The following is a 26,760-nucleotide window of genomic DNA, read 5'->3' on the forward strand; positions in this document are numbered from 1 at the left end:
TCATGATTTCAGCAAAGAGAAAATATAGTAGTTCAAGGTAGCTGTCATGGCAGATAGATAATTTGAGAAAAAGTAGTGAAGTCCAGCTGTTAGAGGAGGACCACACTGTCTGCATCTGTCCCCAAGACTAGCACAGTGGTGGGCACACACCTGGTGACTGGTGGACAGCAAAGAAAAGTAATATTAAAGTGTGCATTAAGAACCAATCACTTGGAAAACTGCAATAGCAGTCATCATCCACAGAAGTGTATACTATGATGTGTACAGATTAAGACAAGTGATGGCAGGAGTTGAGGAGCCAGGAAAGCACAGTGTATATAGTTGGCATGATTTGTCTGTGCACTGTGTGTAGTGTTTATTAGGGTCACCATAGACAACTTTGTGGTTACCTAGTGGAATTGTTTTCCTCTTTTGTTGTTTTACATAACAGGGAACCAAAGCACTCTGTGGCCCTGAGACCTGGCAAAGGCCATAGATGAGGTCAGGAAAGGGGGAGATGAATGAGGACATCTGAAGATCAGAGTGCCAGGAGAAATGTGCCCTCACCGTGGAACATGGTTCCGCCATATGCCCATCCTCACAGCGTTACAGAAGTTCTCAAGATGCTGAATTGAGAACTGTTCCTGACATGGTAATTGTGCCTATGGAGAGGAGAACCTGCCACAGAACAGGAGGCTATTGGTTTCATTGTGCCTGATGAAGAACAGGAAGGGGCGGTCTGCACGGAATGTTAAGTCAGTTTCAAGGCCACAGTCATAACTAATGATGGCCGAGGCTGCTGCAGCTTCAGTGCCTTCTTCATTGACCTCCACAACACTCTTGTGAACAAACTTGGACAGACATAGGTCTTTTTCTGGAGACATTGCTGATGAATCAGCCTTGCTTCCTTGGAAGACATCTACCATTCTCAAGTGCTGAAACACGGACTCCATTTTATAATCCTCTTCCAATTTAAATTTTGGAAGGAAAACCTTTATATAAATTGTCTTCATATAGTCTGGTTTGGTCCAGGCTGTTAACTTCTCAAAGGTGAGATTGTTTTCCACCTGACAAATCAGATTTAGAGACTGTCAGATTCACAGTTGAGGTCTAACCCAGAGTTTCATAGTCACTTACTGCTCACTGACTGTGCCATTATCCCACATGGGGCACTGTCTCTTCACATGACCAGACAGCATGAGTGTCCCACTGTCCTGCTAGTATGTGGCTCCCCTGATGGGTATGGAGGCCATCAGCCTGAGAGGTAGGAAGACCTGGCCATCTTCTCCTCAACGCACTGGAAGGGAGGTCTATTCCAGGGTAGATTGTGTTTTGTGGGTTGTGTGACTTAAATGTGAAATTTCTCAAAAGACTCTCATAGTAAATGCTTGCTCTGCAGCTCTTTGTACCTTTTTTGAGGCATCAGGGGGGTCTAGAAGAATGAAGGAAGCAGTTCCTGGAGGTTACCTTTGAAGGATGTCCTTGGTTCTTCGTCCCTTCTTATTTTTCTGCTTCCTGATTACTAAAAGGCCTGTAATGTCTGCCAAATGCACCTGCCTCAATGGAACTGTAAGATGCGGACAGGTAATTTGAAAGGAGCTCTCTGAATCTGTATGCCTACATAAATCCTTCCCCTCCTATGTTATTTTTGTTAGGCATTTTATCAGTGATGAAAAACTAACACTACATATGCCATGCCACTGTTAGGGAGCTGGATGAGAAGAGCCAGGGAATCTGTTCTGATTACAAAGACCCCTTAGATCTTTCACTGCACTGCCCTCCATTCAGAGTCTGGCTGTCATATAGTGGGGCATCCAGCTGCAAGGAAGCCCAAGAAGTCTCATAATGATCTGCCTGACTCTTCTATCTGCAGATGTTGCTCCTCCTCTTCCACTTTGTTAGGTTAAAGTGCAATATTTTTTCTGTATATTTTATGTTCTAATATATTAAAATAAAATAATAACAAGGATCATGATAAAGTTCTCTTTACAGAAGGGTGTTATTTTCCAAGCAGTATGCTAAGTTTGCTGCCTGAATTTCTCTCATTTCATCCGGTCAGATAGTGATCATCATATCATATTCTTGTGATGAAGCTATAATAAATGGCAAAGTCACACAACCCACAATAGGAGTCTTGAACACACTAAAACCTTGTGCTTGGACACAATTTGAAGTTCAGTCTGTTAGAACTACCCACTCTCCATGAAGTTGCCAAGATGAAAAGAATTAATTATCGTCTAATGAGAACAGACACTGGACTCTTCTAGAAGACATTTAGAGTGTCGAATAACACAGCCTCTCCTGCCTCACCTTGCTGAGGTCCACACCATCATCCGGGAGCAGGACCACAAAGCTCAGCTCCAGGCCCTCATAGGGCATCACCAGCACCTGTGCCTGTACTTCATTCACGTAGGCGTGGTTAAATGAGTCTTCCTGACGCATCATCTGCACTGGTCTTTTCTCACTCTGAACAGATGAACCCAGGACATAAAATACATTATTGAGAGAGGTCAAAAGGTTTCCAAATGAGCTGAAGTTAATGCCAGCAGTGTTCTCATCACTCAAAATGACAACACTCATCTTGATCCAGTGACTTAGTTAACGTCTACCAGTCTCTTCCTGCTTTCATTAAAATAGTTGTTGTAAGCAGATATGGAACTGTAGTAGATAGGATTCTACGCGGTGGTAAAAGGCCTTGACCAAAACAGCGTGGGTAGAAATGGGGTCTTTCATCTTACAACTCTCAGGGCACATTCCCTCCCTGAGGGAATTCTGAGCAGGAGCTGAGGCAGAAACCACGGAGGAGTGCTGCTTATTGGCTTGTTCCCCATGGATTTCTCAGCCAGCTTTCATACACAGCTCACAACCTCCTGCCCAGGGTTGGCACAAGCCAGAATGGGATGGATCCACACTAATTATTAAGAAATGTGCCACATAGACTTGTCTCAATGCCAATCTTATGGAGGCAGTTTCTCCATGTAGCGTCAGTCTTCTCAAATGGCTCTGGTTTGTCTCCAGTTAACAAAACAGCAACCTAGCAGAGATTTACTTAGGAAACATCATGCGTTACCAGCAGGAGAAATGTGTCATTCAATTATTAATATTTTAAAGTCATAGTTGGGCCTATAATGTTCCACCAAGTCTCATGTTTCAAAGCCATTGTCCACAGGTTCCCACTACTGGGGTCTGAACAAACCATTAGGAGATAGGGCCTATTAGAGAAGAGTTAGGTTTTGGAGAGGGGCTGCCCCTGAAGAGGATTTTGACAATGCACCCCTCTTTCTTTTGCTTCCTGACTGCTGTGCGGTGACCAAACACCACCATGCATTTTCACTGCATGTTGTACTGTACCACCTAAACCCTAAGTGATTGGACCAACTGACCCAGACTGAAACTGCTGGGATCATGAGCGCCATTAAATATTTCCTACTTTAAGTTGATTATCTCAGATAGTTTGTTTCACTAATAGAAAGTCAGCTACTATCACACCAGAAATAGGATTTCACCATTTACTATTGTCAGTCATTGTATCTAAGGAGGCATAATCAATTGTACTTAAAAGAAAAGTTTTCATACATTAGACTGGGATATTTCCATAGTGGTGTAAATGATACTGCAGACAGATACATCTTCTCAGAAAACATCCTTAAACATTAAAAAATTGTTTAAGGCCACCTACATTAAGGCTTAAATGTACAAATAAAAGAAGTCATGTTTTAAAAGACTTTAAAGTACTTCTAATACAGAAGGGAATGAACAGTTTAACATCGGTAAGGCTGCAAACTTCATTAAGTTTTATTTATATGGAGATTGAGCAAACTACTTAAATATTCTTCAATTAAAACTGAGATCTTTGAAACTGAATCACTCACTCTGTTTCAATGCTAGACTATTGTAAATCCTATTTATTAATGATAAATTGGCTAATAGTTTAAAATGTTTATTTTAATTAAAATATGTTATCATATCAACGTTTGTATAATCCCTTCTACTATGTATCATGCTTCATCTATATATTATACTAATATAATGTAAGAAGTCATATCTGACATTTTTGTACATTAGAAAAATTTAGTTTAGAGAGAGGTAGAAGCAATGGTCACATGAGAAATTGTCAAAAGTGGAAATTGCCCCCAAAAGGATGAAAAATAATACAGGCCGTTAATGTTCTATATTCCTCTCAATTTTCCATATTTTAACCTTTCACTCAAAAATATTAGTTTCTAATGGTTTTATGTGCCTTCCTATTCTCCATGTTTTTTGCCTGAGGATCAAGCTTAGCACCCCACAAGACATGCGATATCTACCACTGAACCCCAGAGCTAAACACTCACCTTTACACATTTCCATGCAAGTTCTTTGACACACTGGCATGAACTTTTGGATACTGTTCCTTACCTGGTTTATTTTAAAGGGCATTTCCCTTGTGCTTTGTTTGTAAAACTGTTGATGCCACTTTCCTTTGAAATATAATGCGTTGACAAGAACCAGCCTGGTCTCTGAATCAACTGAACCATCTGACAACAACTCTGGAATTTTCCCTTTTGAAAAAGCAGAGACATCATTCGGGTTCGTTTTATACACGCGTGAGAAATAAGATGATGTTACATATGGGCAGATTCAAGAATCACTTTCAAATTTTGCTAAAAAAAAAAAAGAAAAGAAAACAGGAAGCCAGCATCAATGTATGACTGGAGATCATGTGCACCGAATGACCATCCTGAAGATGAGGATGCTGAATGATTTCCAAGTCTCTCACAGAAAGCAGGTTTGGAAAAAGCAGAAAAAGTGACTCCAGGATGGAGAATAAAGAAGCAGAAGAAGGGGTCACAGGGGACTAATGTTTAACCTTGGATGCTCTGATGGTTACTATCCTGACAGTTTGAATCAACTAAGAGACATGTCTCTGGGCAGTCCTGTGGAGACATTTTTCAGGAAAGTGACTAAGGGGGAAGACACTCCCCAGCGTGGGCAATGCCTTCCTGTGCTGCCCTGACTAAAGGACCGAGGGAGAAGCAGCACTGCTTTTGCCTGCCTGCCTTCAGCCCTCGCTGATGAGTGCGTCTATGCTCTTTGTGCCCTAAGCCTACCGTTTTTAGCTGACACTGGGACTCAGTAACTTTGGCCTTCATGTGGACAAAGACTAGTCACTTTCTAGAATCTTCTAGGCTTTCCATGCCAGACTGAGTCTTATAAGATCTTCAGGCTCATAGAGAATGGAAATGCTCCCAGATTCTCAAACACACCACGTGCAGATGATCATTGTGGGATTACTCCTTAAGAGAGGGCAGGCAACTCTGCCCTTTGTGAAGTCCAAGGCCATCCCCCTACATCCAGTCAGCCTGTATTTTATATGCCAATCTTTTAAATCCCATCTGTATTATATATTCATTCTGTTCCTCTAGAGATCACAGAGTAATACACTAATGTTAGATACAGAGTCTTATCTACAATACTATGGCCGTGCCCAATTCTAGCATAGCACAACATGTCAGAGACTCAAAGGCAGAAAGTAGTTTGTTGAATAGCTATTACTATTCTACACTCTCCATCACCAAAAGAAACAACATAGGCAAGAGAACAGATTCCCTTCTTCTCCATTAAGTGAGATCCCATCAATGGTCAAGAGAATCCTGCTCATTTATAATATCAAAAGTATAGAAGAGGTAAGATTCTAACAAAAAGAAATGGGCAAATAATTGCGGAGTCTTTAAGAAAAGGTTCTCATGATTATTGTCACTCTGTTAGCACAAATAGGAATATACTTATTGGGATAGAGCTGTTTGGTCTACTTATCAGACAACGGTGTCAAATATCTCTGAGACAAATTCTCAAACATATTATCTTTAAAATAAAAACAAAAAAGGTTCAACCCAAATGAAAGATTCTTTTAGGTCAATGTAGCTGAGCAGCCCTGATAGAGTGTTTTCAATGGAAATCAAGGCTGCTTTCACCACATGTAAGTGAGGGATCTGAGGCAGGAAGGGTGGAATCAGAAACAGGAATCCTCTTCTACATAATGGTGGTGGGGGCCGGGGCAATACAGACCATAGGAAGAGGGAGCCCAGAGAAGACTTATGAGGACGATCTCTACATGAATCTCCATGGTGGAATCACATGACCTGTCAACACCGCATACCACCCCTGTCTTCTAATGTAAGCTGTTCAACTTGAAATCAGGCCCATGATTTCTCATGACGTTTGTATCATCCCTCTGTCGTGAAGAAATACACAAAACTGGGCTGGAGAGATGGCTCAGCGGTTCAGAGCACTGACTGTTCTTCAAGAGGTCCCAAGTTCGGTTCCCAGCACCCCCATGGTAGCTCCCAGCTGTCTGTAACTCCAGTTCCAAGGAATACAATACCCTTCCACAGATACACATATAGGCAAAAACAAATGCACATAAAATAAATACAAACCATTTTTAAAAAGAAAGAAATATACAAATAACCCTATGTTTCAAATCTAACTGTCTGAATAAAACCTCCATGAATTCACTAAGGTCTAAATTATACCACATATCATGATGTGAGTCTGCATCTCTTTGACTCCCTGAAATAACATGAGATTAGTCCATGAGGGAGAAGGGAAGTTAAAAGAAAGAGGAGGGAAGGAAGAAGAGGGAGGGGTGGATGGAAAGGACAAGAATGTGGGGTGTGAAATAACTTGAAATTCTGACCTTCAGTCTGTTTGGAGACCCATGTGTTTATGTGCTTCCTGGACTCCTCTGGATCTTTGGCAAAGGACAGCTGCTCCAGCTCCGAGTGATAGAACTGGAGACAGGACTCCTTATAGGTCTTTGGAGAGAAAATCATTCAGAAAGGTAACATGGGCAAATAAAGTGTCTGCAAGGATCCTGACCTTCTGAATATTAAGACATTAAAGAACAAAACTAAAATGAGTGTAGATATCACTTTAAAGAACAAGCATCTTTTTGTACTAGGCCTTTGTAAGTGAGAATAGCCAGAGCTGAATAAATAAAAATTACGCAAAATTAGATTCAAAATATTTCAAAGTATCGTTATAGAATTTTGGTCTTGGTCCAAGTTTAGGGAGTCGAGTCTCACTATGGAGACTATGCTGTCCTAGAGCGCGTGTCTTTCTTGTCTCAGTCTTCTAAATGGAGGTCTTATAGATTTGTACAATCGCTCTGGCTAAATGTTTCCCCTTAATTTCCTCAAGATCTCTGGGATCCTTCTCTATAGCAACAATTATTTTCAAAGCAATTGATGTCATTCTACTGATTCAACTTACTGGGGGTAATTCACAAGTGTTGTCTGCAAAGATCCTATTGGCCATTCTAAGCAAGTATTTTTTTTCTGGCTTGTTCAGGTTTCTTAGAAGCCACTGGAAGCCCCGATGAATGTTTTCTTCTGTGTTTAAACCAAGTGTCTGTGAATGAAAACAATGAAATAGTATGACATCAGTAATGAAGAATTTTGGTTGTAAACAGAATTTGCAAGCTAATAAGAGATGTTTAAGGTAGGATACGAGGTTCTGATGTAAAGACAATTGATATCAAAATAATTAAAGGCAGGTATTAGTCTCACTTTCCAATAAATAATTACAAACTCTATTGCTCTAAAAATGAATTAGATCTAAGAAACCTGTGTTTCAAATATTTTTGTCATTTTTTTTCTTTGAAGTACTTGGGACTAAACAAAAGGCCTTAAACATTCTCCAGGAGTCCTACAACTGAGTTGTAATTGCAACACCCTCCTTCCATTACACAAAAATACAGACAAACCTCTTGTGGAATTAAGTTGTCCAGGTAGCCTTGAACTTGTGATCATCCTGTCTATATCTCCTTAGAAGCTGGAATTTAAAGCCTTGCCACAATACCTACCATGAATCAATTTATGCACCATTTTCTAAGTGAAGTCTGGAGACAATTTTGAGACCTTACCAAGTCATTACTCATGAAAAAATCATTGCTTTAAAGAAGTCTTACAGGAGAATATTCTCTTCCTTCATTTTAGCCCCTGTCCCATGAAACTGGTTATGCATATTCCTATCCTTGCTTCTCTGCAGCTCTTAGGTATGTGAAATGGGTGTCAAGTGACAGGGAACTTACCTGAGATATCTGGACTGCAGTGTCACCCTTTGCCCCCAAGAGGACCATAGCTAGAGCAGAGGAGACGCTCACAGGAGAGTAACATACATTTTTCGAAGGGTTGTTCTGACAAAGGATCTTTAAAAGGTGGATGGCAAAGGTGCCGTTTGCTTCAGACAGAGTGTTCATGATGCAGAGTCTGGAGGCAAAGGAGAAATGGTACTCAGTACAGCGCTGGAGGTTCACTGATCTGACTCGGGGAAATCTGGGACTCTACTCTTGGTTCTCATTTCAAAGTTATAAGAACACAAAATTGGATTTTACAAATTCATTCTCAGTCACAGTCCTTCCAATTTTAAGGTTATTATCCAAGTGTGGTCACGGCAGCAGACCAAACTAGCATCTGTCCCATATGTGTAGGTAGAAGGTCAGATCTTCAGGACTGCACACACAGGACACAGCTGAGAGAGAGGGACTCTAGTCTCCTTCCATACAGTCTAGCTTTTCTCTGTGAAGATGGTGAGGTCAAGGATAAAGAGGAGAAGGAAGAGAAAGAGGAAGGGAAGAAGAAAACAGCCATGAACATCCAGGTCACATGCAGTCAACATGGGATCACTTATTTTAAGGAGGGAATGAGGAGAGCTCAGATTGGAGCAAGCCAGCTGACCTTTAGAGCACACAGAAGAAAGGAGTTAATTCACAGATACTTGAGGAGAGGGCTGAGGTAGTCAAATGGGCTCGGTGATAGGACCAGAGAGGAAGCAGGAGAGAAGACAATGAAGAAAACCACTGAGACCCAGCAGCACCTATGCCTGACCGAGATGAATCAATACAGCTTCAGGACTCCAGCACTAAGCCCAGGCTCACTGCCAATGGCCAACTGGGTTTCTAGAGAATTTTCTTATGTGAATACCCATCAGATACCACGTGCCCTCTGTCACTTTTACTCACATTCGATTCCTGGAGTTCCTTCCCCCGACTCAGGCTGGCTCTACTAAACATGGACTCTGCTGGTCCCATAGACTTGGACTGAGCCAGGCATCCTCACCTGTCTCCTTTACAGCCTCCAAGTGCAGTGTTCAAGGCTTGATGCTCCTGGAGTGCAGTCTAGCAGCCTACCCTGTTCAGGAAGCTTCTTTATTCACTGCAGGGTGGTGACATCATCTCAGAGCCCCAAGCCAAGAGTGGAGGCAGTGACCTGACCTGATCTCATCCAGCTCTGCCCTCTGCTGGCTGGGGATGGGTGGGGGTTGGGGAACACCTGGGCCCTGAAGAAAGGAAAAAAAAAACCAGTGGGTGCTTAGGGTCTCTGAATGACAGGGCACCAAGGGAGAAGCTTCTCCAGAGTGCCAAAAGAGCCTGGAAGCTGTAGCTGATTACAAGCCTCCATCCATGCAAGAGGTTCAGCTGTGAAGAAGTTGGCTCCAGGTGTCCTGTTAGGTTTGCACTAGCATAGACCCTGACACAGAATCCTGGTGCTAACTTCCAGAAGAGACTTTCCCAACTGCTGGGGTATATACTGCTCCATTGGAGGACTTCTCCTTGTCAAATGGCAGAAACAGACATGGAGGCAAATTTGCACAGAACATCGTGTCCTCCATCCCTGGACAGGGCACAGTGTATTTCAACAACTAATGAGAGTCCTCATCAAATTTGGCACCTTAGGTGCCTTACATTCTTTATCTTTAAATTAAAGTAATGTATTTTATGTATGCGAACGTTTTGTCTGCATGTATGTCTGTGCACTAATTGCATGTCTGATGCCCACAGAGGTCAGAACCCTGGATTGGAGTGCTTCTGAGATCCTGGGGATGTTTGTCCACCTGGCTATGGTGATGTCAGGTTAGGAACTATGACCCAGGACAGATGTATTTATATCAGAAACCCTTGTTCTCAAGATACTAATAGTTTAAAACATATGTTCTGTGCCTTTGAGTATACTTGTGTAGCTATATGACAGTCATTACCATCCAATCCCTGATTTTTATGTTTTCTTCTGATTATCAATATCCATTTCCCACACCCACCCTCCTGCCTATCAATGAGTAATCTGCTTTCTGCCGGTGTTTGCCAGTAATGACCATTTCTTGTGAATGAAATATGTGGTCATGTGTGTGGTCTTTTTAAAGTACCGTGATGTTTCCTAGGTTCATTCTTACTGTTTCATGTGCCCATGATTGGGGTGAGGGCCACAGACATGCTGCACACTGCCACCTTCAACAGGCTGAGTTCTTTTCAAAGACCTAAACTCAGGTCAAGCCATAGTACTTGGCTTCCCCCCAGAAAGGAATTTCAGGATGAGCCAGTATAACTCAGAGTTGGATTATTAAGAAACACAAACACACACACACACACACACACACACACACACACACACACACACACACACACGTAATATACAAAGAAAGACCCAGTAGGAAAAGAGAGAATGGGACACATATGAGCATTCATGTGTCTCAAGGAGAGCTTGCCTTCAGTGTCTTAGCAGTAGCTACACATGTGGCTTTAGTGAGTCTCCAAAATTACATCCTAAAATGATGCTAAAGAACCCTACCTTCCCCCATTTTATTTACTTGAGGTCAATTTCTATTTGTTCAGTTATTTAAGAACAAATTGTAAAACTATAGTAATTTAACCCACATGAGACCAAGACACATAAACAGAACTTCAAGATGAGTTGTTGGGAAATAGGATCATTAGAGACTTTACACACACACACACACACACACACACACACACACACACACACAAATGATCAGCTAATACCATCTACAGGATCACACATCCCGTTCTCCCCAAGGTCAAGGTTTTATTCTGCTGAGATTGAGAGCTCACTCAGTTCCCCACTCCCTGTGTCAGACTCAGTCTAGAAAGCCTTCCTCTCCATGTGCTCTCCTTCCTGTCTTATGGATGCCCAGCTTCCCACCAATCTCTTCCTCCCAGAAGGTTTTTGGTGCCATTGGTTTCTTCAGGGAGTTCATATCTTGTTGCTTGGCTCCATGTGTCCACAGAGGCTGCTCACACCACTTGTCTTCTAACCCCTGACCCAGCAGGAAGTGACAGCAGCTGAAGGTATGTCAGCTTGAAGCTTTCTTTCTCATCTTGCTTGAGGGAAGGGTTAGGTCATTTACGTGCAGTGCAGCATCTGCTTCCTCAGTCACCCTGTGTTCTTCACCCTGAAGGAGATTTCAACCTTCTCTATTCCTAGTGTTACCTTACCTGTTGCTTATTGATCTACTTTAATCAGTTTAATACCAGCATTTGCCACACCTTCTGCATACTCTAGAATCCTGGGGACTTATTTTTAAATTATTCCTGAAAAAAAAAAACATTGTTTCTAGGAATACCTTGCCTACAATTCCTTTTCACGTGACCCTGTTTACCACAACTGGAACATATGACATTTTGCTTTTTCTTCAAACTTTTAGAAATTACTTCTCCTATCAGAATAGCATCATGAATGTAAAATCCACTATCATCCGTATTTTGAATCCATTCGTTTATTGGTTCCAATTTTCCCTTTAAAGGCCTAATAATAGCTTTGCATTCTGAATTAACATTTTCAAAAGCCAAAAATTCTATTAATATTTGTCTGACTTCTGGATCAGATACTTTTCTATTTATAGCTGAAGTCAACCTTTCAAGAAATCAGTCAAGACTTCTTTTGTGCCTTGTATAATTTTAGTAAATGACTCAAACCACTTTCCCGATTCTTCGTCCCAATCCCAAGCATTTAAAACTTCTAAAAAACATAGCACCAAGGTGAAACTAACAGATTCAAGCTGACTTTGTAACTCAGCACATTGACTTTTACCTAGAAACTAATCTTGGAAAATATTAATACCTCAAGCCCTATTTCATTGTTCTATGACCCAACTTCCCCTTTCCACCATGTTTGCCTTTGTAACTGAAGATCAGCTTCCAATATCACTGTTGCCAAATCTTTCCAGTCTTCAGGGAAATTCTATCCTGATTTCCCCGTGAATTTAACACCTGCTTCACATAGGGTGACTGCATACTGTATGAAATGACCACTTTCATAAATCTCTTCAAATCTTATATTTCGATAGAATTCCATTTTACTTTTTGATACCATTGATGGTGATCATTGTTTTCTGGTAGTTCTTGTATAGTAACTGGGTAGCCTAAAGATGATTTTCTAATCATGTTAGGCCACCCCTCTCCAGTTTGATCATTTGGTGACTCAGTAGGTTCTTGTCTAAATTCCTCTGTTTGTGTCTGATTATTTCTATTATTTTTATTTATTTGTCTTTCTAAGGTTTGTATCTTATCAATTTACTTTTCATATTTGTCATAGTATTGCTATTAAGGGTAAAATATGAATTACAATTCTGCTAGTAATTATAATGAACATCTTGTCAATCTCAGGTAAATCATTTATCTTTGTATGACTCAGTTTAACCTGTAGGCAGTGTCAGGGCAGGAATTGGTTAATAATTTGGGAAAATGACAAGGGCTCTGACAGAGTGAGGTTTGAGATAAGAAGAGCCATAAGATAATTAAAAGTGGAGAATTTGACTTCTGGAAGGGAGTGGGGGAGGGCAAGGCATCTGTAACAGTGCAACAGCAGAGGCAGAGCTGACGTTGGGTGTTAAGCATACCCTGGGTGCAGGTTGGTGGGTGGCTGGAAAGTTTAGTTTCAGGATGAGGATGGGGCTATTTAATTCAACCAGATGGAGCTTACTTGAGTAATGGCAACAGGAAGGAGGAGTTGAAGGCACTGAGGAGTGATACAGTTGAAATAATCTCTGAAAACCAGAGGGGGCAAAACATCTCAGTAGCCCTACACAAGCCTAAGGAAGCTCCAGAACTAAGGAGGAAATGGAGGCATGGGTATGTGGCCACAGAGTCCTAGAAGGACAGAGGAGAAATGCTCACAAAAACCATGCATAGGCCTATGGAAGCTGCTTTTCCTGGAGGGACAGGCAAGAAATTGCTTGGAGTACTGATGTGATACAGTTGGAACAAACTCTGAAAGTTATGGAGGCATGTTGTAAGGAGAGGGCTATTTGTTTGTTCCAGCCACCCAGCTAGCTTATACCTGAAATAACCACACAGAAACTCTATTAATTAAATCACTGCTTGGCCATTCGGTCTAATTTCTTATTGGCTAATTCTTATATATTAGTTTAACCCATTTCTATTAATCTGTGTATTGCCATGTGGCAGTGGCTTACTAGACATTCAAACTGGTGTCTGTCTCAGGCAGAGGATCCATGACTTCTCTTCTGACTCTGCTTTCTTCCTCCCAGAATTCAGTTCTGTCCTCTCTCTCTGCCTAAGTTCTGCCCTATCATCAGGCCCAATGCAGTTTATTTATTCATTAACCAATGAAAGCAACACATTGACAGAAGGAACTCCTACACCAGAGGCAGAGGTGGCAAAACATCTCAGTAGCTCTACACTAGCCTAAGGAAGCTACAGAACTAAGGAGGAAGTTGAAGGATGGGCATGTGGCCAGAGTCCTAGAAGGACAGAGGAGGAAATACTCATGAAAGCCATGCATAGGCCTATGGAAGCTGCTTTTCCTGGAGGGACAGGCAAGAAACTGGAGCACTGATGTTGTTAAGGAATGTCGGATAGAGTGATATGCTCTGCTGATGATTAGCATTGACGCCTCCTCTCCAGGCCAAGCTGGACTGGACTAGACTGGACTGGGCCCATGCAGAATGCTTGGGGCTCTGTGTATGGACTGATGCCAAATGGGTGGAGAGAATCAAAAGTGGTGTTGGAGCTTTACTGTAGTTCAGGAGATCTGAAAGGAAAGTGGGGGCACCTGTGGACAATGGGGACTGTAGCAGTAGTAGCAATAGAGGCTTGGCTGAGACTCTGGTTCAGGTGGGCTCCTCAGCACCATGGGCTATATGTAGTTGGGATGGGGAAAGACATGGCAGCACAGGCAGTGTAGCAGCAGGCATGCACAGAGTTCCTGGCAGTCAGTATTCCTGTAGCATTCAAAGGGTGAAATAGGAGATGAAATATTACATTATTTGTAATAGTTCAGAGTGTGAAGGGGTCACACAGAGGTCTTGGAGCAGACAGAAAAGAAAGCAGACACATATTCAGGCACCAAAGTTATTGCTGGGTGCTAAAGTGCACCATTACTATGAGTTTCTTGAGTGAATAAAGCCTTCCTATTTCCAGTGGAGACTGGTGAGCCAAAGTCAAGAGACAGAGCATTCTCATTTCTCTGAAGAGGCAAAGAACAGAGATATCTGGAAGGAAGGACAGAGGTTGTCACCCAGGCTCCATCACCAAGAGGCAGAGCCCAGTGGGTGTATAGAAGAATCCTGAATCTGTCAACTGAGCTTTGGGATGGTTAGGAATTGTTCACCAGATTCCAGCAGTGTACTCACCAAAAGAAAGGAAAGCTTGCCGGCTACAATGAACTGAACAGAATGTGCTCATCAGCTGTAGGAACATAGGGTGTTTAGGGGAAAACTCATCAATTCGGAGAAGGCTGGCACCTTAAGGTCTGAATGTGCAAGAACTGGGCCAAGGGAGGGATCCTATAGGCCAATATCTTGGTCATAGCATCATTGTTAGAAACAGAATCCACTCAGGACCCTAAAGATCAAGTTCTCACTGCAAAGGAGATTTATTTGTCCCCAAGAGGGACAGAGGGACGGAGGGTAAGGAATAAAAGACAAAGACAAAAGGTAGCAGGTGAGGTAGAAGGGGCAGGGAACATGGGAAAGGGGGCAAGGGTATTTGTTCCAGGACAGGGATAAAGGACTACCTCTGGATGGAGAGGAAACAATCATAGCCCATAGCAAAATGGCGCTTTATAAAGGTAAAAGGGGGAAACCCCATGCTAGGATGAGGTGTTTAATTTTAATTGGGCATGTTGATTAGGAGAGACAAATGGGACTTTTGACTGCTGGATTTCAGTAGTTCAATACCAAATTGAGCTTTGATAGCCAGTTTCTGGAAAAGTGTGGAGGTCTAAAAATGTGAGCCTATTTCCACCTTGACCAAAAGTCAAGAGTTGGAACTTACTTCTATTTCTTCAAGGTTATTGTGTTTCTACCTCAATAAAAGGTCCCGCCTAGATTCAGAACAGAGAGTTCTGCTCTCTCAAGGTTATTGTCAACAGGTGTGGCTAATATATAGACCTTGTATTTCAGAAATAGAGAAGTAGATACCTTTCTACCTCAAACAAAAGTCTAAGGATCCAACTAAGGTTCCAGTTTCTTTAAGGAGATAAAATTAGATTCCACCCAGGAAGTGGTTTGCCTACAGAATGTTTTGGTCTAGGGTGTGAGTATAACTTTTTTTTTTGTCCTATCAACAGAATATTTAACTATGGATTGTAGCCTGAGACCTTCAACCGTTCTGTTTGCTTCCTTGGGTAACTGGTTATTCATCTTCAGGGGCAACTAGCCTGCCTTGTATTTCTTTTGGAATCTAAAGTTAGCTCTCTGTGTAAAGGCTGTCTTTGTGACTGAGAATCCTTTGCCAGTGTAAGTAATGTAAAGTATCATAGGAGCATATCTATTCATCAGAATTATACAATTGAGCAGAAGTCATCTTCCTGACTATCCATAGATATGTGTCTGCCCAGTAAGTGTAAAACACAGCACCAAATGCTTATGGAAAGAACCCCACAGTTGCTCTTATTAGGGAGGTATGATAGTGGCACCAGAGAAAGGTATGGACAGAAAATCACGAGTCATTTATAGTCACTAACCCTATGGCTTTGGCAAGTGGGGCTCCCCAAGTGGGTTTACCTGTTAAATACTAGTTGTCACTGCTGTACATTCCCACAGCCTCTTGCACCCAGCAGCTCTTCTCAAAGTGGGGGAAGTGCAGAAAAGTAGCCTCCAAATACACAGAAACAATGAGATCTTGTGAGACTTGGTAGGAAACAGATTGTGTTGAAAGAATCAAATGTTGTACATTGTTAGAGAGTGTTAAATATCCAGTGCCATATTCAGCAGATCTCTGATAATTTTTGAGGGCGATCTTTGAAGTATGCCTGATTTTAAATAAACTTTAGTTGTATTAGTTACTTGTTTTAGCCTTAACCTTGAAAACTTATGCAGGAGACTAAATAAAGTTCATTTTGTAAAAAAAAATTATATTGAACTAAGCATGAGCACAAGTTTTGTTCTGAACATATTAAAGAATCTGATTGTTTGTTTATTTATTTATTTAATTGAGCTATACATTTTTCTCTGCTCCCCTCCCTGCCTCACTCCTCCCATTCAACCCTCTCACATGGTCCCCATGCTTCCAATTTACTCAGAAGATCTTGTCTTTTTCTACTTCCCATGTAGATTAGATCCTCATTCCCATGTAGATTAGGGTTCTCATTGTTTTCTAGGTTCTCTGGGAGGGTGATTTGTAGGCTGTTTTCCTTTGCTTTTGAGTGAGTGTATATGATATGATATATGAGTATATATGATATTTGTCTTTCTGGGTTGCCTCACTCACTTTTATGTTTGCTAGAATCTCATCCTTTATAAGGTGACTATCAATCTGTATGTCTTAATTATCTTTAAGTGTTTATAACAAGTTAGTAATTTGTAGATTAGGATTTTACAATTTTGTACCTGTTAATTTGGCCTATAAATATTACAATTCTTGATTATAGCTCTTTTAGTATAAATTATAAGTACAGTCCATGGGGGAAACTGGTGATTTAATTTTCTTGGTCCTTTCATAGGGCACTTTCCAGAAAAATCACTGGTTTTTTTCTATGACTCAATTTATAAAAATAGATAATGTTTAACAAAATTCGTAGTCAGGGAGGCTAGACATATCCTCTTTTTTCTTTTTCTTTCTTTTTTTTTTTTTTTTTGAGACAGGATTTCTCTTTATAGCTCTGGTTGTTCTGGAACTTGCTCTGTAGACCAGGCTGGCCTTGAACACAAAAATCCACCTGCCTCTGCCTCCCACACGTGGTATTAATGGCATGTGCCACTGCCTCCCAGCTGCTAGAAATACATTCTTAGTGATTCTTTGTCGAGGTGTTCTCAGGGTGAGCTTTATGCATAAAACACGTGTTTCAGGTATGCAGTTTTCAATCAACAAACAGTTAGCCAGAAGCAGAACTACAGAGGTTGAAAAGCAAGGGTTTTGTGTTCAGAGAATGTCCCAGACTATAGACTTTGATTGATTGGGTGTTTTGTTTTCATTTATGATGGTGGTGCTGTCTATTGCTGAATTTTACAACCCGAATGGTAAGGTTACGTGTGTATAAATATTTAATCATTAACTCTGTGTTGTAAGTTTTAAGTCAATTTTTATTACAGATTCTATAGACTTTTAACCACTTTAAATAAGCTTTTAAATCTTGGGGTATAGAAAATTCATACAATAGTTGCATAAGTCTTGAGATAAGGTTTATATCTTAGCAAAAGTTTCAGGCAGTTAAGTGAAGCTAATATTCTATCTTTTTAAAACTGTTTTGTCTCACTTTTTTATCTCCTGCCATAGACTAAGGTGGATCAGCTATCAGTACAGTCAATTTCCAACTCTGGAGCAAGCGTTTCGATGTAGCAGGATAGCACAAAACAATATTTTAATATTATCATTACCCAAAAGACATTCAAATCCCTGCTAAACTGGAACCAGTGATTACAACCCTCAGAGATACAGGATTTTGAGACTTGGCTATCAAAGTCACCATGACACATGGAGGTGGCAGATTCAGTCCTGTGTGGGGCGGTGGGGAGTTTGTTCTGCATCTACTGCTGACTCAGCCAATAATTGCAACTCCATAGTTATTGACATGCTTCTCTAGTAGCCGCCCGGCAGGAGTTTTACATCCTACCAGATCTGCCTTCTACCTCTTTAAATAGATGTAGTTTTAAATAAGCATCAATTGTTCTATGTATTAATAAAACCCAGGAGTCAGAGGCTGGGTGAAACCTGCTAAGTCAGAGATTAAAGAGCAACTTGCTGTTAATTCCTCCTTGCCACTGTCTTCCTTCTGCTCCATCAAACCAAAAACCAACAAACAAAAAACCAAAAACCTGCCATGCTAAAAGTCCCTCCCTACCACCTGTGCATCTCTCCATCTGTCTTCCAGACGCCCTCTGTCTCTATGATTACATTCTATCAGCTAGTTGCTGACTCTGCCTCCTCATCCAAGGTTGATATTTTTAATTAAAGCAAATGCAAACTCAGACTTCACGCTCTTATTTATTCAGCAGCATACATGTTTGGTGAGAAAACAAAATTTATTTTGAAATGGTCATTAGGATGCCACAGAACTTGACTAGTACAATTGCTTGTGGAGAAAAACAATAGTTTACAGAATCATGACTTCAGCAGGGGAAAATATAGTAGTTCAAGGTAGCTGTCATGGCAGATAGATAATTTGAGAGAAAGTAGTGAAGTCCAACTGTTAGAGGACCACACTGTCTGCATCTGTCCCCAAGTCTAGCACAGTGGTGGACACACACCTGGTGACTGGTGGACAGCAAAGAAAAGTAATATTAAAGTGTACATTAAGGACCAATCACTTGGAAAACTGCAATAGCTGTCATCATCCACAGAAGTGTTTACTATGATGTGTACAGATTAAGACAAGTGATGGCAGGAGTTGAGGAGCCAGGAAAGCACAGTGTATATAGTTGGCATGATTTGTCTGTGCAGTGTGTGTGGTGTTTATTAGGGTCACCAAAGACAACTTTGTGGTTACCTAGTGGAATTGTTTGCCTATTTTGTTGTTTTACATAACAGGGAACCAAAGCACTCTGTGGCCCTGAGACCTGGCAAAGGCCATAGATGAGGTCAGGAAAGGGGGAGATGAATGAGGACATCTGAAGATCAGAGTGCCAGGAGAAATGGGCCCTCACCGTGGAACATGGTTCCGCCATATGCCCATCCTCACAGCGTTACAGAAGTTGTCAAGATGCTGAATTGAGAACTGCTTCTGACATAGTAATTGTGCCTATGGAGAAGAGAACCTGCCACACAACAGGAGGCTATTGGTTTCATTGTGCCTGATGAAGAACAAGAAGGGGCGGTCTGCACGGAATGTTAAGTCAGTTTCAAGGCCACAGTCATAACTAATGATGGCCGAGGCTGCTGCAGCTTTAGTGCCTTCTTCATTGACCTCCACAACACTCTTGTGAACAAACTTGGACAGACATAGGTCTTTCTCTGGAGACATTGCTGATGAATCAGCCTTGCTTCCTTGGAAGACATCTACCATTCTCAAGTGCTGAAACACGGACTCCATTTTATAATCCTCTTCCAATTTAAATTTTGGAAGGAAAACCTTTATATAAATTCTCTTCATATAGTCTGGTTTGGTCCAGGCTGTTAACTTCTCAAAGGTGAGATTGTTTTCCACCTGACAAATCAGATTTAGAGACTGTCAGATTCACAGTTGAGGTCTAACCCAGAGTTTCATAGTCACTTCCTGCTCACTGACTGTGCCATTATCCCACAAGGGGCACTGTCTCTTCACATGACCAGACAGCATGAGTGTCCCACTGTCCTGCTAGAATGTGGCTCCCCTGATGGGTATGGAGGCCATCAGCCTGAGAGGTAGGAAGACCTGGCCATCTTCTCCTCAACACACTGGAAGGGAGGTCTATTCCAGGGTAGATTGTGTTTTGTGGGTTGTGTAACTTAAATGAGAAATTTCTCAAAAGACTCTCATAGTAAATGCTTGCTCTGCAGCTCTATGTACCTTTTATTAGGCATCAGGGGGGTCTAGAAGAATGAAAGAAGCAGTTCCTGGAGGTAACCTACGAAGGATGTCCTTGGTTCTTCGTCCCTTCTTATTTTTCTGCTTCCTGATTACTAAAAGGCCTGTAATGTCTGCCAAATGCACCTGCCTCAATGGAACTGTAAGATGCAGACAGGTAATTTGAAAGGAGCTCTCTGAATCTGTATGCCTACATAAATCCTTCCCCTCCTATGTTATTTTTGTTAGGCATTTTATCAGTGATGAAAAACTAACACTACATATGCCATGCCACTGTTAGGGAGCTGGATGAGAAGAGCCAGGGAATCTGTTCTGATTACAAAGACCCTTTAGATCTTTCACACTGCACTGCCCTCCATTCAGAGTCTGGCTGTCATATAGTGGGGCATCCAGCTGCAAGGAAGTCCAAGAAGTTTCATAATGATCTGCCTGACATCTGCAGATGTTGCTCCTCCTCTTCCACTTTGTTAGGTTAAAGTGCAATATTTTTCTGCATATTTTATGTTCTAATATATTAAAATAAAATAATAACAAGGATCATGATAAAGTTCTCTTTACAGAGGGGTGTTATTTTCCAAGCACTATGCTAAGTTTGCTGCCTGAATTTCTCTCATTTCATCCTGTCAGATAGTGATCATCATATCATATCCTTGTGATGAAGTTATAACATATGGCAAAGTCACACAACCCACAATAGGAGTCTTGAACACACTAAAACCTTGTGCTTGGACACAATTCGAAGTTCAGTCTGTTAGAACTACCCACTCTCCATGAAGTTGCCAAGATGAAAAGAATTAATTATCGTCTAATGAGAACAGAAACTAGACTCTTCTAGAAGATATTTAGAGTGTCGAATAATACAACCTCTCCTGCCTCACCTGGCTGAGATCCACACCATCATCCGGGAGCAGGACCACAAAGCTCAGCTCCAGGCCCTCATAGGGCATCACCAGCACCTGTGCCTGTACTTCATTCACGTAGGCGTGGTTAAATGTGTCTTCCTGACGCATCATCTGCACTGGTCTTTTCTCACTCTGAACAGATGAACCCAGGACATAAAATACATTAATGAGAGAGGTCAAAAAGTTTCCAAATGAGCTGAAGTTAATGTCAGCAGTGTTCTCATCACTCACAATGACAACACTAATCATGATCCAGTGAACACTTAGTTAAAGTCTACCAGTCTCTTCCTGCTTTCATTAAAATAGTTGTTGTAAGCAGATATGGAGCTGTAGTAGATAGGATTCTACGCAGTGGTAAAAGGCCTTGACCAAAACAGCGTGGGTAGAAATGGGGTCTTTCATCTTACAACTCTCAGGGCACATTCCCTCCCTGAGGGAATTCTGAGCAGGAGCTGAGGCAGAAACCACGGAGGAGTGCTGCTTATTGGCTTGTTCCCCATTGATTTCTCAGCCAGCTTTCATACACAGCTCACGACCTCCTGCCCAGGGTTGGCACTAGCCAGAATGGGATGGATCCACACCAATTATTAAGAAATGTGCCCCATAGACTTGTCTCAATGCCAATCTTATGGAGGCAGTTTCTCCATGTAGCGTCAGTCTTCTCAAATGGCTCTGGTTTGTCTCCAGTTAACAAAACAGCAACCTAGCAGAGATTTACTTAGGAAACATCATGCGTTACCAGCAGGAGAAATGTGTCATTCAATTATTAATATTTTAAAGTCATAGTTGGGCCTATAATGTTCCACCAAGTCTCATGTTTCAAAGCCATTGTCCACAGGTTTCCACTACTTGGGTCTGAACAAACCATTAGGAGATAGGGCCTATTAGAGAAGAGTTAGTTTTTGGAGAGGGGCTGCCCCTGACGAGGATTTTGACAATGCACCCCTCTTTCTTTTGCTTCCTGACTGCTGTGAGGTGACCAAACACCACCATGCATTTTCACTGCATGTTGTACTGTACCACCTAAACCCTAAGTGATTGGACCAACTGACCCAGACTGAAACTACTGGGATCATGAGCTCCATTAAATATTTCCTACTTTAAGTTGATTATCTCAGATAGTTTGTTTCACTAATAGAAAGTCAGCTACTATCACACCAGAAATAGGATTTCACCATTTACTATTGTCAGTCATTGTATCTAAGGAGGCATAATCAATTGTACTTAAAAGAAAAGTTTTCATACATTAGACTGGGATATTTCCATAGTGGTGTAAATGATACTGCAGACAGATACATCTTCTCAGAAAACATCCTTAAACATTAAAAAATTGTTTAAGGCCACCTACATTAAGGCTTAAATGTACAAATAAAAGAAGTCATGTTTTTGAAGACTTTAAAGTACTTCTAATACAGAAGGGAATGAACAGTTTAACATCGGTAAGGCTGCAAACTTCATTAAGTTTTATTTATATAGAGACTGAGCAAACTACTTAAATATACTTCAATTAAAACTGAGATCTTTGAAACTGAATCACTCACTCTGTTTCAATGCTGGACAATTGTAAATCCTGTTTATTAATGATAAATTGGCTAATAGTTTAAAATGTTTATTTTAATTAAAATATGTTATCATATAAATATTTGTATAATCCTTTCTACTATGTATCATGCTTCATCTATATATTATACTAATATAATATAAGAAGTCATATCTGACATTTTTGTACATAAGGAAAATTTAGTTCAGAGAGAGATAGAAGCAATGGTCACACGAGAAATTGTCAAAAGTGGAAATTGTCCCCAAAAGGATGAAAAATAATATAGGCTGACAATGTTCTATATTCCTATCAATTTTCTATATTTTAACCTTTCATTCAAAAATATTAGTTTCTAATGGTTTTATGTGCCTTCCTATTCTCCATGTTTCTAGGCTGAGGATCAAGCTCAGCACCCCACAAGACATGCGATATCTACCACTGAACCCCAGAGCTACACACTCACCTTTACACATTTCCATGCAAGTTCTTTGACACACTGGCATAAACTTTTGGATGCTGTTCCTTACCTGGTTTATTTTAAAGGGCATTTCCCTTGTGCTTTGTTTGTAAAACTGTTGATGCCACTTTCCTTTGAAATATAATGCGTTGACAAGAACCAGCCTGGTCTCTGAATCAACTGAACCATCTGACAACAACTCTGGAATTTTCCCTTTTGAAAAAGCAGAGACATCATTCAGGTTTATTTTATACACGCATGAGAAATAAGATGATATTCCATCTGGGCAGATTCAAGAATCACTTTCAAATTTGCTAAAAAAAAAAAAAGAAAAGAAAAGAAAACAGGAAGCCAGCATCAATGTATGACTGGAGATCATGTGCACCAAATGACCATCCTGAAGATGAGGATGCTGAATGATTTCCAAGTCTCTCACAGAAAGCAGGTTTGGAAAAAGCAGAAAAAGTGACTCCAGGATGAAGAATAAAGAAGCAGAAGAAGGGGTTTCAGGGGACTAATGTTTAACCTTGGATGCTCTGATGGTTACTATCTTGACAGTCTGAATCAACTAAGAGACATGTCTCTGGGCAGTCCTGTGGAGACATTTCCCAGGAAAGCGACTAAGGGGGAAGACACTCCCCAGAGTGGGCAATGCCTTCCTGTGCTGCCCTGACTAAAGGACCGAGGGAGAAGCAGCACTGCTTTTGCCTGCCTGCCTTCAGCCCTCGCTGATGAGTGCCTCTATGCTCTTTGTGCCCTAGGCCTACCGTTTTTAGCTGACACTGGGACTCAGTAACTTTGGCCTTCATGTGGACAAAGACTAGTCGCTTTCTAGAATCTTCTAGGCTTTCCATGCCAGACTGAGTCTTATAAGATCTTCAGGCTGATAGAGAATGGAAATGCTCCCAGATTCTCAAACACACCACGTGCAGATGATCGTTGTGGGATTACTCCTTAAGAGAGGGCAGGCAACTCTGCCCTTTGTGAAGTCCAAGGCCATCCCCCTACATCCAGTCAGCCTGTATTTTATATGCCAATCTTTTAAATCCCATCTGTATTATATATTCATTCTGTTCCTCTAGAGATCACAGAGTAATACACTAATGTTAGATACAGAGTCTTATCTACAATACTATGGCCGTGCCCAATTCTAGCATAGCACAATATGTCAGAGACTCAAAGGCAGAAAGTAGTTTGTTGAATAGCTATTACTATTCTACACTCTCCATCACCAAAAGAAACAACATAGGCAAGAGAACAGATTCCCTTCTTCTCCATTAAGTGAGATCCCATCAATGGTCAAGAGAATCCTGCTCATTTATAATATCAAAAGTGTAGAAGAGGTAAGATTCTAACAAAAAGAAATGGGCAAATAATTGCGGAGTCTTTAAGAAAAGGTTCTCATGATTATTGTCACTCTGTTAGCACAAATAGGAATATACTTATTGGGATAGAGCTGTTTGGTTTACTTATCAGACAACGGTGTCAAAGATCTCTGAGATCAATTCTCAAACATATTATCTTTAAAATAAAAACAAAAATGGTTCAACCCAAATGAAAGGTTCTTTTTGGTCAATGTAGCTGAGCAGCCCTGATGGCGTATTTTCAATGGAAATCAAGGCTGCTTTCACCACATGTAAGTGAGGGATCTGAGGCAGGATGGGTGGAATCAGAAACCGGAATCCTCTTAAGACACAATGGTGGTGCGGGTTAGTGCCATAGAAACTGTAGGAAGAAGAGGCCCAGGAAAGACTTATGAGGAAGATCTCCACATAAATCTTTGTAGTAGAGTCACATGACCTGCCAACCCTGCAGACCACCCTGTCTTCTAATGTAAGCTGCTCAACTGGAAACCAGGCCCATGAGTTCTCATGACGTTTGTATCATCCCTCTGTCCTGAAGAAATATACAAATAACTCTATTTTTCAAAACTAAGTGTCTGAGTAAAACCTCCATGAATTTACTGAGGTCTGAATTATACCACATATTGATGTTAGTCTGAATCCCTTTGATTTCCTGAAATAACATCTAGTCCATGCGGAGGGTGGGGGGGGGGAAGGGAGAAGGGAAACTAAAAGGAAAGAGGAGGGAGGGAAGAAGAGTGAGGGGTAGATGGTAAGGATAAGAATGTGGGGTGTGAAAAAACTTGAAATTCTGACCTTCAGTCTGTTTGGAGACCCATGTGTTTATGTGCTTCCTGGACTCCTCTGGATCTTTGGCAAAGGACAGCTGCTCCAGCTCCGAGTGATAGAACTGAAGACAGGACTCTTTAAAGGTCTTTGGAGAGAAAATGTTCAGGGAAATAACATTGCAAAATAAATTGTTAGCTAGCAAGCTTCCCAGTCATCTGAATATAATGGCAAAGACCAAACATCTTCATATACTAGGTTTTTGTAAGTAAGAATAATAAGACCCAAATAAATGAAAAATACAAGTATTCAGGCTTGAAATATTTCAAGGTATAGTTTTAAAATTGTGATCTTTGGGCAAGTTTATGGAGTTTAGGTTCCTTGTGTAGCTTAGGTTGGCTTAGAACTCATGACCCTACTGTCTCATCATTCTAAAAGCAACTGTTATAAAAATGGATCGTCACATTCACTAGAAATTGATTCATAATTTTCTCAAGCTCTCTAGGACCTTTAATAGAAATCTATAGCAACATATTTTTTAATTCAATTTTAATCATCCTACTGATACAACTTACTGGGGGTAATTCGCAAGTGTTCTCTGCAAAGATCCTATTGGCCATTCTAAGCAAGTACTTTCTGTCTGGCTTTTTCAGATTACTGAGAAGACACTGGAAGCCCCGATGAATGTCTTCCTTTGTGTTTAAACCAAGTGTCTGTAAATGAAAACAATGAAATAGTATGACATCAGTAATGAAGAATTCTGGTTGTAAAATGAATTTGCAAGCTAAAGAGATGGTGAAGACAGTGATGTACATAAGGTTCTGATATAAGTAAGATTTACAACAAAACAATTAAAAAGCAGGTATTAGTTTTCCTTTCCAATAAATAATTACAAAATCTATTGCTCTAAAAATGAATTTTATCTAAGAAACTGGTGTTTCAAATATTTTCGACATCTCCCCTCCCCCCCGCCCCAATAAAGTGTTTGGGCTAAATATAAGGCCTTAAACTTGCTCCAAGAGTCCTACAATTGAGTTGTAATTGCAACACCCTCCTTCCATGGATTACACGCAAAAAAACAAACCTCATTTGGAACTAAGTTGTGCATGTAACCTTGGACTTGTGATCATTCTGTCTCAGTCCTCTTAGATGTTTGAATTTATCATATGTGACTCATGACCTAGCATGAATCTATTCATGAAGCATTTTCTAAGTGAAATCTGAATAAAATTTTGGGATCTCTCCAAAAGATTACTCATGAAAAATCGTTGCCTTTAAGAAGTATTACTGGAGGAGATTCTCTTCCTTCCTCATGAAACAGAGTGTGGTATTCTGACCCTCCCTTCTCAGCAACTCTTAGGCAAGTAAAACAGGTGAGAGGTGACAGGGAACTTACCTGAGATATCTGGACTGCAGTGTCTCCCTTCGCCCCCAAGAGGACCATAGCTAGAGCAGAGGAGATGCTCACAGGAGAGTAACATACATTTTTCGAAGGGTTGTTTTGACAAAGGATCTTTAAAAGGTGTATGGCAAAGGTGCCATTTGCTTCAGACAGAGTGTTCATGATGCAGAGTCTGGAGGCAAAGGAGAAATGGTACTCAGTATAGCGCTGGAGGTTCCCTGATCTGACTCAGGGAAATCTGGGACTTTACTCTTGGTTCTCATTTCAAAACTCCTAAGTACTTAATATTTCAAATTTAAGTTTTATTCTCAGTCATAGTCCTTCCAATTTTAAGGTTATTATCTAGGTGTGGTCATGGAAGCAGACCAAACTAGTATCTGTCCCATCTGCATATATAGAAGGTCAGATCATCAGGATGGCACACACAAAACACAGCTGAGAGAGGTGGACTCTGGAATCTTCCCATACAATCCAGTTCCTCTCTCTGAAGATGGTGAAGTTGAAGATAAAGAGGAGGAGGAAGAGAAGAGGAGGGGAAGAAAAAAACAGCTATGTGTATCTAGGTCTTCTAGCCTGACTTCAGCAAAGCTGCATTCTGTGTGTGCCTGC

General features: G+C 40.9%; 2 protein-coding genes across 2 annotated transcripts in view; both read right to left on the minus strand.

Moving 5' to 3' along the window:
• Positions 1–641: 641 nt before the first annotated feature.
• Positions 642–26,760, minus strand: part of LOC121434000 (serpin B9-like) — a 46,763-nt gene continuing 20,644 nt past the window's right edge. Inside the window, exons 2-7 of the mRNA XM_041632721.1 lie at positions 8,054–8,231; positions 7,234–7,371; positions 6,659–6,776; positions 4,378–4,520; positions 2,290–2,445; positions 642–1,046 (exon numbers count right to left, since the gene is read on the minus strand). Of these exons, the coding sequence (XP_041488655.1) occupies positions 642–1,046; positions 2,290–2,445; positions 4,378–4,520; positions 6,659–6,776; positions 7,234–7,371; positions 8,054–8,221 (1,128 nt within the window). The 5' untranslated portion in view covers positions 8,222–8,231. The remainder of the gene's footprint in view (positions 1,047–2,289; positions 2,446–4,377; positions 4,521–6,658; positions 6,777–7,233; positions 7,372–8,053; positions 8,232–26,760) is intronic.
• Positions 18,957–26,313, minus strand: LOC121434001 (serpin B9-like). Its single transcript, XM_041632723.1, has 6 exons — positions 26,146–26,313; positions 25,325–25,462; positions 24,780–24,897; positions 22,691–22,833; positions 20,600–20,755; positions 18,957–19,361 (listed from the first exon to the last, which is right to left on the minus strand). The coding sequence occupies exons 1-6, from the start codon at positions 26,311–26,313 to the stop codon at positions 18,957–18,959; spliced, it is 1,128 nt and encodes a 375-aa protein (XP_041488657.1).

The sequence above is a fragment of the Microtus oregoni genome, unplaced genomic scaffold, assembly GCF_018167655.1.
Source record: "Microtus oregoni isolate MIOR12 unplaced genomic scaffold, Mior012 000042F_ref0000377, whole genome shotgun sequence".
Lineage (NCBI taxonomy): Eukaryota > Metazoa > Chordata > Mammalia > Rodentia > Cricetidae > Microtus > Microtus oregoni.

Coding starts and splice junctions, on each gene's coding strand:
- LOC121434001 (XM_041632723.1), bottom strand. CDS start 26,313: ATGAACACTCTGTCTGAAGCAAATGGCACCTTTGCCATACACCTTTTA. Junction 25,463..26,145: donor CTGCAGTCCAGATATCTCAG/GTAAGTTCCCTG, acceptor TTTCATTTACAG/ACACTTGGTTTAAACACAAA. Junction 24,898..25,324: donor ACACTTGCGAATTACCCCCA/GTAAGTTGTATC, acceptor TTCTCTCCAAAG/ACCTTTAAAGAGTCCTGTCT.